The following is a 14,297-nucleotide window of genomic DNA, read 5'->3' on the forward strand; positions in this document are numbered from 1 at the left end:
GTTAAGGTACTTTTTTAGAGAACCAATAAACTGCCACGGACATCAAATGTCTTGTATGAGATTTTTGGTATGAAACAGGTCACTCGAAAAAAGTGTACATACATTCAGATGAGCGTTTCCCCATAGTTGATGAGACGCGAGCAAAAGTGTCTCTCATCACAGTGATCTCTCCAAACTCTTCTCCGTCTGTATGCAGGAGCGGTAGTTGGTAAGTGTCAACCATCTTGCCATCCAAGGTCAAGGAGCTTACAAGTGACAGCTCATCTGACATTGATATATAATGACATGTTGGTATAGATGCTGAGATATTGCAATAACACAGCAAGGTGTATATATATATATATATGTATATATATATGTATATATGTATATATATATATATATATATATATTCCAAAGTAGTGTGTTAAAGCTGCCAAATAGTGCTCAATGAGTGATCAGAGCTTAAATATAAAATTTATTCATGTAAAACCTTAGATAAAAAACAACTTCATTACTATTAGTTTCATGTCTGTTACGCAGACAATCATCTGATGATTGTCTGCGTAACAGACATGAAACTAATAGTAATGAAGTTGTTTTTTATCTAAGGTTTTACATGAATAAATTTTATATATATATATGTGTGTGTGTGTGTGTGTGTGTGTGTGCGTGCGTGCGTGCGTGTGTGTGTGAGCGTGTGTGTTATGCGACTAATAGTTTCTCGAACGTTTATTTTCTTACCATCTCCTGCACACCATCTTCTTAATTTGGCTTCAGGTGATATTACCTTTATAATACAACTTCCCGTTCGAAGGTTCATCTCATATGTTCTCATCTACAAAAACAACCATACACTTTATCCGTAATTTTTGTCACTAGTTCGCGTTTGAAGGTGACTCGTTATTACACCTGACACTCTATTACGGCACGCTATACTGTTAGGGTACTACATGTAGTACTAGTAGATATGAATTTACCCTATTAGTTCTAATGCTCCAACTCTCATGACTGAGTGTAACAAGTTATGCGGCCTATGCTGCTGCTAGAGATGGCCTTAGACATGATGTCACCGGCAGCACGGGTGTAATCAATAATAAAAACTTAGCCAAGTGGTTTCAAGCTATAAACTACTAAATTTGACACAAATGCCATTCAGACAACCAATCACTTCTTTTGTACCACAAAATGTTGCAACAGAGCAGAAAGAGGGTAATCTGGTGGCCGGCAGTAAATTCTTTCAAACATTGTATTTATGTAAATATCATTGGTATATGAAAATAATGTACGTACATGTATGTGATGTATGCAAAACAATGCATCTTCTCTGATTATGTAATAATTATATCAAACCCTGCATTAACCCATCACCTGTTGTCATATGAACCAACATTCTGCCATGCATCCAATATTTTGGACTGTTATATAATGTGTAAAAGCTGGAAGGTTTTGATGCATTTTTGTGTTTTCGCAGTGACAGTTTACAGATGTAAAACTGAAAGTATGATGAAACAACAAATTCTATTGTTTTGGCAAGTTTTTCATATTAGCTATTATGGGAGTTGTCTCCTACCCTATTAATAGATCAATCAGTATAAAATACCCTCTACTCTGATTTGTGGGCATCACTAAATTGACATATATTAAGAATTCTCATAACTTATCTACGTTTATGTCATATTCTATAACAGAGATTGCTGTACATTATAATTATTATCACCTCTCCATCATGTAGTATGTTGTACATACCTCATCAAGGTTTTTAACCGTATGAATGATGGTTGTTTCTCCATCAGCAGCGATTTCTCTCTTAAAAGCCTCAAGATTGGAGGAATAGTCTACGAAATGCTGACCGCTGAATGAATGAAAATAAACAAGAATAAAGATCCTATCATACTCAAGTTGGTTAGTCTATTTTGGCAGCAACCTAATCAGATGTTGCCAGGAGAAGACAAGTCAAATCTAATTAATAATTAAGCAAAGAAATGGCTTTGTTCTTCAACATACTAAACAGTAAGTACAAGTGAGATAGACAACATAGTAAACAGTAAGTACAAGTGAGATAGACAACATACTAAACAGTAAGTACAAGTGAGATAGACAACATACTAAACAGTAAGTACAAGTGAGATAGACAACATAGTAAACAGTAAGTACAAGTGAGATAGACAACAGTAATCAGTGAAGGAAGCTCTATGTGAGTAAGCTTGATGCCTTCTCTAAAGTGATAACCTACCTTACAGAATGAGAAGTGCTGCTTGCGTCTTTGAGGTGAAATATTTCTCCAAATGTCTCAGCTTTCTATGCAATAGGGGTGCAAACCTTCTCCACAGGGTTGGATAGACACAGCTGTGTCAGAGTTGTCAAGAGAATAGCTCTGAGAAGCATTCTGGCAGCTATAGAATTTGTTTCTCAGAAGTACCTTCAATCCCAATGTCCTTGAATGAACTATGAACACACTGTAAACAACACCCCTCCTTTCTTATCTCATGAAGGCTCTATCAGGAGTCAGCGTATGCTCCCAGTGCCCACCGATTATGGCCAGATGATGGTTAATAGTATATCATGCAGAGAAACTGACACCGGTCTGTCCATGTCACCACTCTGTCTGTGACACCAGTCTGTGTATGACACCGGTCTGTCTATCACACCGGTCTGTCCATGGCACCACTCTGTCTATGACACCACTCTGTCTGTGACACCAGTCTGTGTATGACACCGGTCTGTCCATCACACCGGTCTGTCCATCACACCGCTCTGCCTATGATAATGTTCCTATATACTAAAATTTTTTTAGCAAAAGAGCTCATGTAAAACTTTTGAGTCTGAAAATGTGAAGACTTTATTATGAAAACTTATTTTCATGAGAATTATTGATACAAAATCGTATGTTACTTGATGTCACATAGAACAGGCAAAAGGTCTATCGCTTAGATGAACATGTAAGTTTTACCAGGCCTCCTTAACAGACTGTAAGAATACACTTGTTATCAAATATAAAATGTGTTACGCTTAAAATCAGTGTCAGCTTATCTTAAACACATCTCATAGACAATACCAAAGTTCACAACTGTGATAAGGTAATAGAGAGCACATACAAAATTTATATCTGACTTTTTAAGGATTTTAACGAAAAGACGGGCATTAATTTCTGTGTGACGAGTATTTGAGTCCAAGGCTACGTGAAAAGTATTTGACGTACACTATCTACATACACCAACCAAAGTCAGTGTATGTGGATAGTGTATGAGAGTGTACAGAGGAAAGTCAGTGTATGTAGATAGTGAATGAGAGTGTACAAAAAATTGTTAGTGTATGTAAATAGTGTGTGTATCGTATGTATTATTATGTAGATAGTAATAAAATAATTTATAAAACAAGACAACTCCTTATAAACGGTTTTGTTCCGTGATAGTAAGCTAATTACATTGATTAGTCAATATGTTTGTTTTTATACATGTGTGTAAAAGTAGTCATGAAAATAGAATCGTAATAAAACCTAAGAATAATAGTGACGAAATTCTTGCTGATATCAATCTACAATAGAATATACTACAATAGAATATACTACAATAGAATTTACTACAATAGAATATACTACAATAGAATATACTACAATAGAATATACTAAAATGGAATATACTACAATTATAGATTTGCTCTATTTTATGTGAGCATTTTAACTGCAAGAGTAAAACTTTTTGTGGTGTTAAAATCGGTCTGTGCTGTTTTCAAGTACCCATAATCAGAGTGTATCAGGAAAGCTGATCTATGCTATATCAGGGTGCAGTTGTACCCATAGTCAGAGTGTATCAAGAAAGCTGATCTATGCTATATCAGGGTGCAATTGTACCCATAGTCAGAGTGTATCAAGTAAGCTAATCTATGCTATATCAGGGCCCAGTTGTACCCATAGTCAGAGTGTATCAAGTAAGCTGATCTATGCTACATGTATATCATGGTGCAGTTATACCCATAGTCAGAGTGTATCAAGTAAGCTGATCTAAGCTATATCAGGGTGCAGTTGTACCCATAGTCAGAGTGTATCAAGTATGCTGATCTATGCTATATCATGGTGCAGTTGTACCCATAGTCAGAGTGTATCAAGTAAGCTGATCTATGCTATATCAGGGTGCAGTTGTACCCATAGTCAGAGTGTATCAAGCTTATCTATGCTATATCAGGGTGCAGTTGTACCCATAGTCAGAGTGTATCAAGCTTATCTATGCTATATCAGGGTGCAGTTGTACCCATAGTCAGAGTGTATCAAGCTTATCTATGCTATATCAGGGTGCAGTTGTACCCATAGTCAGAGTGCATCAAGTATGTTAATCTATGCTATATCAGGGTACAGTTGTGATCAGTTTAAAGTTGTCATAGAAGACTATTCATGGCTACGTAAATATCCCTTTCATCGTTAAGGCACTCAGCTGTCGATATAAAAAAAGTTGTCGATATCAAGAAGTCAGCTGCTGTCGGCTTCAGAACAGAAGTTAACACAACTCATTCAGAAGGCCACATTGAGATCTAATGCTTCATACTCAAGCCGCGATACCCATGATTTCTATTGACCGACTTCATTAAAGTTTACAAACTCGCAAGACTTTTGAATCATGTCTGGCTTTGAAAATATTTCTTAAAGCCATATGAAATTGGAATCAGAGTTACAAGCTGCCTGTAATGTGCGGTTGTTTAAAAAAAGCTGCATGAAACAAAATGAAGTAATGGCAACTTTTAGTAGGAAGTTGTCTGCCAACTTTTTTTATTATTTGACAAACAACATATTATACAAAATACTAAAAGATATAAATTCTCAGCTATTTATATAAAGTTTTTGACCAAAAAGATAATAAAATAATGCAAATGTAGTTGCGTCTACACGTGTAAATGTGAGTCGGATGGTTAGCACATCGTCAGCATAAATTATGTTAAATATTATTAAGTTACATAATTCTAAAGCACAGTATAAATAGACAAATAAAAAATCTAAATATGACATACCAGCCATTTGCATAGGTTTTTTTGGTGTTTTACAAATATTACATAAAAATATTATATAGTAAATATTGGTTAAGTGTCCCGTCAATCAAATTGCACTGGTTCCACTAAAACTAAGATGATGACTTTAAGAAAGGCAGCTGGAAGCACTGATTGCACGACCCCGAGAAACTTCCAGTATAATCAATTGAAGCTGGCAACTATAGACCTTTCTTTAAAAAAAAGCCTCGATGGAGTGATAAAGGGATTGGCTATTCTTTCCATCTTGGCTTTATTTTCTCTTGCGCTTGTTTGCGCTTGCTCCTACAACGAAACAAAGATCAACTATATGCATTGCGGAGTTGTCTCACTCTGTAGACAAAATGATACAAGACAATTTGCATCAGATAATCACGGTGTGTCACATTGCGCAAGTAGAATCGGAAGGCTGGAATACTCACCAGTGTGGTAAGGCTGACGTCTAGTGTCTGGATGGTATGGTACTCACTTGGCAGCACATTCTCAAATGTTTTCATGTGAACTTCTCCAAGCGTTCTTGTGGCCTCATAAAATGGTAAAGACCATTCAATGCATTTCTCCAGCTGCATTATCGAGTAACCTGGGTAAGACCACCATGAATATGGTAACAATAGGCGTGGTAGGAGAATGTTTGTACAAATTTTAATACAAGCAGAGAGTCAAATATTTTCCTACAGTTTTCTTACCAACAAGTCGCAAAGAACTTGCTATTTTCTGGTTTAAAAATTTAGTATGAAAATGTGAACAGATGTTAGGGTTACCAAATAAAAAATAAGAAAATTCCTAAGCATTTTGATTTAAACATTTTGGTCACTAGATTGCGATACATTGCGATAACAGCAGAGGTTAGCAACTATACAAATGATGTCCTGTAACTTACCAGAAACGTTGCAGGTGGTCATGTAGTCTGTGTGGTGATAGAATGCGGCTGCCGCCAACAGTCCATATGAGAACTGCAAACAGCCGGCATCGAGGAGGCAGAGGTCAAGCAACTAAAATAGGTAAACTATATTAAGAACCCAAGTCACCGTTTGGAGTCACTTAAATACGGGTTGTCCAACAGTGTCTCTTTTTATTGGATAAGCTGCTCAACCAATCGCGACCCTTTTAAAAGACTTGCAAACATTGCTTTTAGCTGCTAGTATAGAGAGCACCGGTCTTAAAGGTTGACTTGCAACAAAATTCACATTACAGTTATTTGATATCAAACGATTCACCATGTTTTACTCTGCTGTGTGGTGGGCGCAAAATATGTGGAAATGTGATTACAAGCTCTTAAAAGCTCAAAAACTAACAGTAAACCGCCGCCATCACGAGACCGCCGTAGGTTACAATCTCTTTCCAAAACGGCTCAAATGGGACATAGTCGTACAAAATGGCTTCGGTTTACGTTTTCACGCAACCTCCTTCGTTGAAATATTTTCACAATTATACTTCACGCATTCAATAAAACCATGTCTATTGTTCTTACGCGTCTATTTTATCGTAATTGAAATGCTGTCACTTTCAGCACTGATTCAGCACGTAGCGTGAAAATTTGTTTATTTTTTTAACCTTAGCTCGAATGAGTACATATCATTGTCTGATAAACATGACGAGCCTGTTGGTCAAATGTGATAATCAAAAAATGCTCAGAAATTATTTGCGAAGTATGGGTCACATGATCAGATTACGACTAGACGATTAGACCAAGCCGAAACAAAACTGTAAAATAGCGAGCATCTATATTTGATGCGGGGTCTTTGGTAAAACCTGAAGTGTTTGTCATAAACTAGAGCTACGAGAAGTTTTATATTTAGCCTTCTATTGGCCTTTCAATTTACGCGAGAACATCAGTGGCAAACCAATAGCCAAATGTAATGACAACGTCGGAGAAATAAACTGATTCCAATCTACGGCGGCTTTTCATTTTGGAGCTTTTAAGAGCTTGTAATCACATTTCCACATATAATTTGCGGTTACACACAGAAACATTTTCCAAAATGTTTGTGTGTGTTTACACTCTATACATATCACTTAATGTATGGCATGAAGTACCAATTGCACAATTAAAAGATGAGGTAGGAAAAGGCAAATAAATTAAGAAAATTTTGTTCACTTTAGGGATTCCCTAGTTTTAATCATACCGTAAATATCTAATATCTGCACATATATGCTTTAGTAAATACGCAACATCTCAGATTCTGGTAGACAGCTGGCTGTCGTTGGCGAGGCTGGAAAATGAATTACATTGTATTTGTGTCTAAGTTTAGCTTGAGAATTATAATTTAAGACTGTTCAATACAAGCCAAATGTAATTATATGTAACATAAAATGAATCCAAAAAATACATTTAAATACATACTATAAATGTAAATTATTACTAATTATGATTGAACATTACCCCAATCTACCATTGAACTGTGAATGTGACCATTCAGAGGACTTGTAACTCAACATCGACCAATCACCCTACTGGTAACTACAATATGACCAATCACCATTCGCAGTACTCATAACTAGAATTTGCCCAATCACCATTCGCAATACTAGTAACTAGGATGCAACCATTCTCCATTTTCAATGTTTGTAACTCACCCTTGCGACTTTCACAAACGACTGGCCAGAGAAGAAAGTCGGTTCGAGGCTCGTCTCATCATGGTTGTAAGGGTAGTTAATCCTGTAGCCAAGCAGCTGCATGTACATCTCCTGCCAGCCGTTGGCTGTCATGGTATTCAGCTCCCAGCCGAGGATCTGCAACAAAAAATGTCTCCAGTTTTTCCCCAAAGCGCACATCAATGCCATTACATCAGTTAGTCTTCATAGAAGTTTTAACAGTAGACATTGTTGAAGAAGATCCAATGGGATAGCAAGGTACATCCCAGGAGAAATATTGCTTGTGTTAAGTCAACTTATTTATGTAACAAACTTGTATTTTGGTTAACATTTTATAAAGCTACGACCTATTTCAAGATATCATTCGCAATTACTTTTGTATCTAAGCTACCACAAAGTAAACAGCATTATATCGATTGCATCACAATACTAATAAAACCTGTAAACAAAATCAGCATCAGCCAAGACCAGCGTGTACTTATGTCTTTCTTGCTTTGACAATGACGTCTGCATAGGCTCATTGATATTCTAGAACTGTTTGTAAACCACCAACGAGTATATTGTTCATGTGGATTTGTGTCAGACCAGTTGTGAACTGTTTCTGGGCTCATAACATGAAACTTCTGATAGCTTTGTTTACACACACTCAACAATAGCCCGAGTCTGTTGGTCATATTTAACTCTTTAGTGCCACCTTTAAAAGTTGCATTCCAAAATCGATCTACTTATTTGCAATAAGACCAACTATGCAGGGCTTTGTTGATATTGCGAAAAGTTAAAATTAAACAGACAGTGAAGTTTGCAAACAGGTTGTTAATGAACTACCTGTTCGTCAATAAAGCGTTGCAGTTAGAAATTGACTGGCATCCGATTACAAGCCCTTCGCACACACCTGTTGTGGACTGGAAGTCAAGCTCTACTGACAGAATGAATGCCTGGTACCACTCACCTTGAACAATTTCATCTCTTGCTTAAAGATATCTCTGTGGGTGCAGAGGCCATCTGTCATATAGGCAAATTCCACGGCTCTTGGTGGATATATCTCCTGTAGAAGAGAGAGAGTATACTTTTTCAGTATCTTGTGATGCAATTCTCCTGCTTCTCTAACTGATTAGATGTACTGTCAACTGCGCGTGTCAGTACTACTTGGGTGGTCCACATAACAGCTTGCTCCGCTAGTATTAGTATAACAAGCTAATACTTTACCAGATGAGTTGCTCCGGCCAACATTCTACTAGGTAAATGTTCAGCTCAAATTAAAAACACTAATTAAAGACCTATTTTAAGTTTTGAGTTAACCAAAGAGCTGACAAAATGTTGGTTATATACATTGCTTGCTGCTGTTGTGCCTACCTCAATTTTGGCAGCGCAGAAAAGAGCGGTTGTTGCGATTAGCTGAACTTCGTGTCTTTCTATGTTTATGGATTTTCCCAAATACCTATCGAAGAAGTCGACAGCCAGGTGGTATGTAGATCTGTGAAGTTTGTGAGCAGCAGCCACCTAGAAAGAGCATACGACATTGGCCACTATCTCCTTCATGTGGCGCAGTATCATATTTCAGACCACTCAGATCACTAGAAGCAGCAATATACAACCCTATGACAGTAAAAGTTGAGAAACATCTATGTTACCATTGAAGGCTGGTTAGACAGTTTGTCTTACCATTGTTTATTATGGCAAGACGATTTCTTTGGGTTCCTATTCGTGACAAGGTCTAAATGCTGCTGAATCAAAGTCGATAACTAGACTAAACGTGTTTTGCCTATTTATTCTGTTTAATACTTTATACAAAATTGTTACTTCTAGCGCTTTCGCTAGTTGCATATTAGCCAATAGCATTCGAGACGATTCTATCATACCATTACTTATTTCGAATTTTTCAGTTTTTGCAAAGAACTGAGCGCAATGGCAAGTAGACTCACAGACCACAGTGCCGGCGTCAGTAGAACTTGTGATAAATACATTAGTGTTTACATCCTCTTCTACATCTACTCTCGCTGACAATTGTGCTTTGCTTGCTGACAATTGTGCTTTGACAATCTACTCTTGCTCAATTTATAGGTAGACTTGAAAACTTCCGTCGTAAAAGACAAAACTTGTAGACTTTGCTTCCTTCTCAAGTCTTTCTGCGCCGTCAACTTACCTCCATCAGCCAGTAAAGCACGATGGACCTCACAGTCTCACTTAGATCAGGATGTCTCCTCAAATAGTTGGGATAACGTTGGTGACACAAATCCTTTATTGACATCGCCTGTTCAAATAGCAAGACATCGGTTGTTGCCATGACAGTGCTCATGCGCACACTCGTCAAGCAAGAACGGAAGGAGAATAGACAAGAGTAACAAGGTGCTAACCGAATGTCCTAAGGCTAAGGGTGAGAGTGATGATAGAGAAAACTAAGAGAAGACTACATTCCAACTGCCAAGGCTACTTTTTTGTAGCTTCTACTCACCTCAAACACCTCATACGAGTTGCCCCAAGTGAGAGGGGGAAGAGGTGAGTCCAACCTCAGTAGAGAGTTCTCCATTGCCCTGCTGAATCTAAACATTGTCGCGGGGCTGGTTGGCCCGGTGTAGAGGCTCTCTTCTGAATAATCATTAGATGGTCGGTTGTATGAGGCGAGACGGGGTGCTAGAGTTACAGAAGGAGCTTGCGGGAGCCCCTGTAGAGATGCGTCAACTTCTTCTACCGCGGAGTTTAAGCTGGTGTCGGAGAGATTTCTTGACTCATTTGGGCCCTATAAAAATGACATGACCTCAGTGACACTCAAACGATAATTTTTATGCAGACTTCGGAAGGTTGCAGCTGAGCTGACGGTTACATCTTATGAGACAGGTGACCAGTCTAAACCGACATCAGCCACAATTCACCAGGGCGTGATGCCATACACAATCAACGTAGTTAATCGCATCAGTAAGAATAATGTTATTGATATTTACTATCCATCCTTTCAGTGTCATGTTTAGCTGACAAATGAAATATTTATCAGCTATTAAATTCAAACAAGAGAATATTGTGCAGTCGGCGGATGAAATCACGCGACGTGCAGCAGGCCAAGCCACTTATTATTTATAAGTTCATGTAAAAGGTGTCATCAACCTACTTGAATGTTATATGAACAAAGGTTTCTAGATTTGTCTGTAATTATATTTAACAACGGCAAGTTCTCTGCTATACCAAAGGAGACAAACGTAGCATATGAATGTGATGTAGAACTTTTATATTTTAGTAAAATGTTTTGCATCATGTCTAGTATTTGTATCTTTGTACTGAGAAACTGTTTAAATATATACAGTAGGTTAGTGGAGTTTTACATGGCTTTGCAAAGAAACTATGGTTTTTCTATGTACTATTATTTCCTAAAGAAATGAAGCGAAAGAATAGAGAGAACAAAGGCTATGCTAACAGTTGCTCATGTAAACCAACTGAGGGCAATGGTTAACGTAAACTTGAGACAATAATAAGCTCGATAAACAATATTTAATCTATTTATCGAATGCTTATTGGGGAACAAAATAAATAGCTTGACAAAGCGATAAATAAAGAAAAACCAAAACTTTTTTAAACTAATAAACACAAAAATCTTTTCATAATTTCAAATTTGCAATTTCCCAGAGTTAAAACTATCAAAGGCTGCCCTACCCCAAAACATAACACGACCAAGCAAAGTGTGTAGCAGTCATGATTATATTATACTTTGTAAACACTTGCTTGTGGATGGCAACTGGTCTAACAATAGGTGAAGGCAGCTTCAAAAATATGATTGCACTCAATGGTAAACAGCGGATAAGGCCTGTGGTGAGGCTAAATCCTTGGTCAAAGCACATGTGATAACTTACTGGGCAGGGATGCTCCTTGTTAACCTAACGAATCCAGCAGCATAAACAAGCGTCAGCAAGATGTGACTAACAAATTCTACATACAAATGTTGTGCTTTTTATATCAACGAAACATTAATTGTAATCAAATTTTTACCGCAATGAATTATTTCCAATTACGCAAACAATATTATACCTGTAAGCACAGAGATGGCTCCTCCATGGTGTCATATATAATAACCTCGCAGCAGATGTCAGCTACATCCTCAATCATAGCTTATTTTATATAAAAAGTCAGCGACAATAATCCTATAACGCCCCGTGCTGCTGATAAACAGCAGTTGGCTTTAGGTGAGCGAGTATCGCTATCACTAAAGTACTCCAGTTCACCAAAGAAATGAGTGTGATGCTTGGCGATGAAGACAACTGCGATGTGTAGAGCTCAATGCATTGCCTCATGAAGAAACTGGGAATGTAAGCAAACTGCCTCACACACCCGTGATAAGCCGGAGCGCATATCTGAGTACATTTAAAACCCAAGCGAACTAAAATTATTTTAGCGTCATTTAATTTGAAGCACCATAGTAACGGTATTGTTTGGAAATAGAGCTCTATTTGCTGTTTGCACTGCTTGACAAAGCCATTTCATCATAAAGCTAACAAGCGCCTCGCATATATTATTAGATTAAATATTGTTAGAGAAGCTATTGGTCGGTGAATAGCGGCGATTCTATAGTTAGCATTTGACTGATACGAAGCTGATACTGCCAGTAAGCATTCCTCATTGAGCACATTGCACGACCATGCCCGACTCTTAACACGCCCCGACCGGGATACCCTGTTCAGAGTGTGTTGGTTACGGCTGGTTTACATACACATCTGCACACTGCTTCCACTATCCAGTAATAACTTACTGAGATGGCTAGACTTTCAGAGCAAAAAAGGTGGTCACTTCCATTCCAGGTTTTCAGTTGTACCTTCATTTAGAAAGGTTTATAGGTGGGTTAACTAGTAAAGGAAGCTGTCTACTACTCGATACGACCTCTCAAGTCAGGAGAACGATCTCAACCAAAGCGACACTCAAACACTACAAGTTACATTGCAACTCAATATTTATAGTCATGGGCAGCGTTATCGCGTCTAATAGAAATTTGACTAAAATATACAAAAAAGTCAGCCAAATCGCTAGCAGCGCAAAGTTTCAGAGATTTACTGAAAAAATACTAAGAGGTCACTTTGTTATACATCCGGGTTACTTATTACTAAAATCCACAGTTACTTAGAATAGATTTCAGGCAATTGGTGTGAAACATCCGCTATTAGTTGTCCATGCACTAGGAGTTGTCCATGCGCTAGGAGTTGTCCATGCACTAGGAGTTGTCCATGCACTAGGAGTTGTCCATGCTGTTGAATGCCATAACTATTCAAACAATACAAATAATGGCAACGATGCTGCGGCAACAGATTACTGCTGCCTGTGCTGACATATGATGAACCATTTTTATTACAGATTGAGCAAAAGGTGCCTTCCATTAACACATCAGGAGCTCAGGATATGTACACCGATAATGCAAGCTCACAAGATCAGATTAGGTAAAACATAAGCTTTCTTCCATGTTAACAAGGGAAATGTTTACAAACTTCAAAGTTTAAAATTTCTTTTTCAAATTAGAAAGTATCGCCGGCTAATAGTGACCAGGTGCAGGTAGAATTAGACAATTTCAAATTAATTAATCAAATTGGAATTATTAAAGTTTTATAGAATTCCATGTGATCACCTCCGCACACTAACAGCTACTGTAGACACGTACAGGTAAGTATTTGTATAAACTTACCATTGTCCACAGGTTTGGTTGAATAAATGAATTTGTTAGAGGCTGTGGAATATTCCCTGATCTCTAAAACATACAAATCATATACACATTGAGAGACTTATCTTCAACTCTGCCTGGCGATACCTGAAATACCTTTCAATCAGACAGTCCCCAGGTGATGCGCTTATGAGACTGGTTCTCAGCAACCAGACAGAGTTTTGAAACCAAATATTTTAACAACCTGGCAGAAGGCAGGGAGCATATGCGTGTGAAGTTTGGAGGAAATTGGCAAAAAATGTAAAAACTTGGATATGATTTGACACAATGACAAAGTGAGATTTATTAATATGTCTTTTAGTTAAGCTTTACAGAATGCACTGGTAAGAGAAGACAACTAAAAGCCAGAATAACTGACTTCTTATCAGCAATGTATTACAAACATAACCTTGCATTTATCAGATTGCTGCGATGCTACAAGACTGGCGGTGCTGAGTGGGGCACACACTCAGTGTTATTCTCAATGCTTGTAATTTTGTGTATCAAATTATAGAAAAAATTTTTATAATTTCAGCAAATTTTCATCTGTCTTATAAATGATTTACAGCGATTTAACAAGTACAAAGTTTTAAATGGAGTTTACCCTCTCGTGTGCTATGTCAAACCAACAATGGAAAGAATTCATAGTTAATTTACAAATATGGAGACAACATTCAACAGTTAGAAAGAAACGTTTCTGTCACAATAAATTAAACGATCGCTAATTTATTGATTATTTATTAGTAATTAAACGATCTGTAATAGCGATCGTTTCTTAGGGAGGGCAACTCACGGTGTCAATTAGACCATGGCAGGCAGCTTCACTATATATGATACAATAATTACACTTGGTTTCTAAAAGTCATCAAAACAAACCTCAGTAAAAAGTGGTCTAAGTTTTAAATAAATTCATATATTAATATGACCACAGATTCTATTGGCGCTAACAGTTGATCTATGTGTGAACATTTTACATATTTCACTTTAAAAATTTGTGAAAGATTTTATTTGTTCCGACGTGATAAAAGTGTTTTAAAAT

At 37.4% G+C, this 14,297-nt stretch overlaps 1 protein-coding gene across 1 annotated transcript; it reads right to left on the bottom strand.

Moving 5' to 3' along the window:
* Positions 1–4,850: 4,850 nt before the first annotated feature.
* On the bottom strand, positions 4,851–11,729 carry LOC137391679 (G1/S-specific cyclin-E1-like). Its single transcript, XM_068078203.1, has 9 exons — positions 11,605–11,729; positions 10,043–10,327; positions 9,734–9,841; positions 8,944–9,090; positions 8,540–8,635; positions 7,573–7,728; positions 5,876–5,987; positions 5,418–5,575; positions 4,851–5,280 (listed from the first exon to the last, which is right to left on the bottom strand). Exons 1-9 carry the CDS (start codon positions 11,680–11,682, stop codon positions 5,161–5,163), a joined length of 1,260 nt encoding a protein of 419 aa, XP_067934304.1. The 5' UTR covers positions 11,683–11,729; the 3' UTR covers positions 4,851–5,160.
* Positions 11,730–14,297: the final 2,568 nt, after the last annotated feature.

This window comes from Watersipora subatra, chromosome 3 (genome assembly GCF_963576615.1).
Source record: "Watersipora subatra chromosome 3, tzWatSuba1.1, whole genome shotgun sequence".
Lineage (NCBI taxonomy): Eukaryota > Metazoa > Bryozoa > Gymnolaemata > Cheilostomatida > Watersiporidae > Watersipora > Watersipora subatra.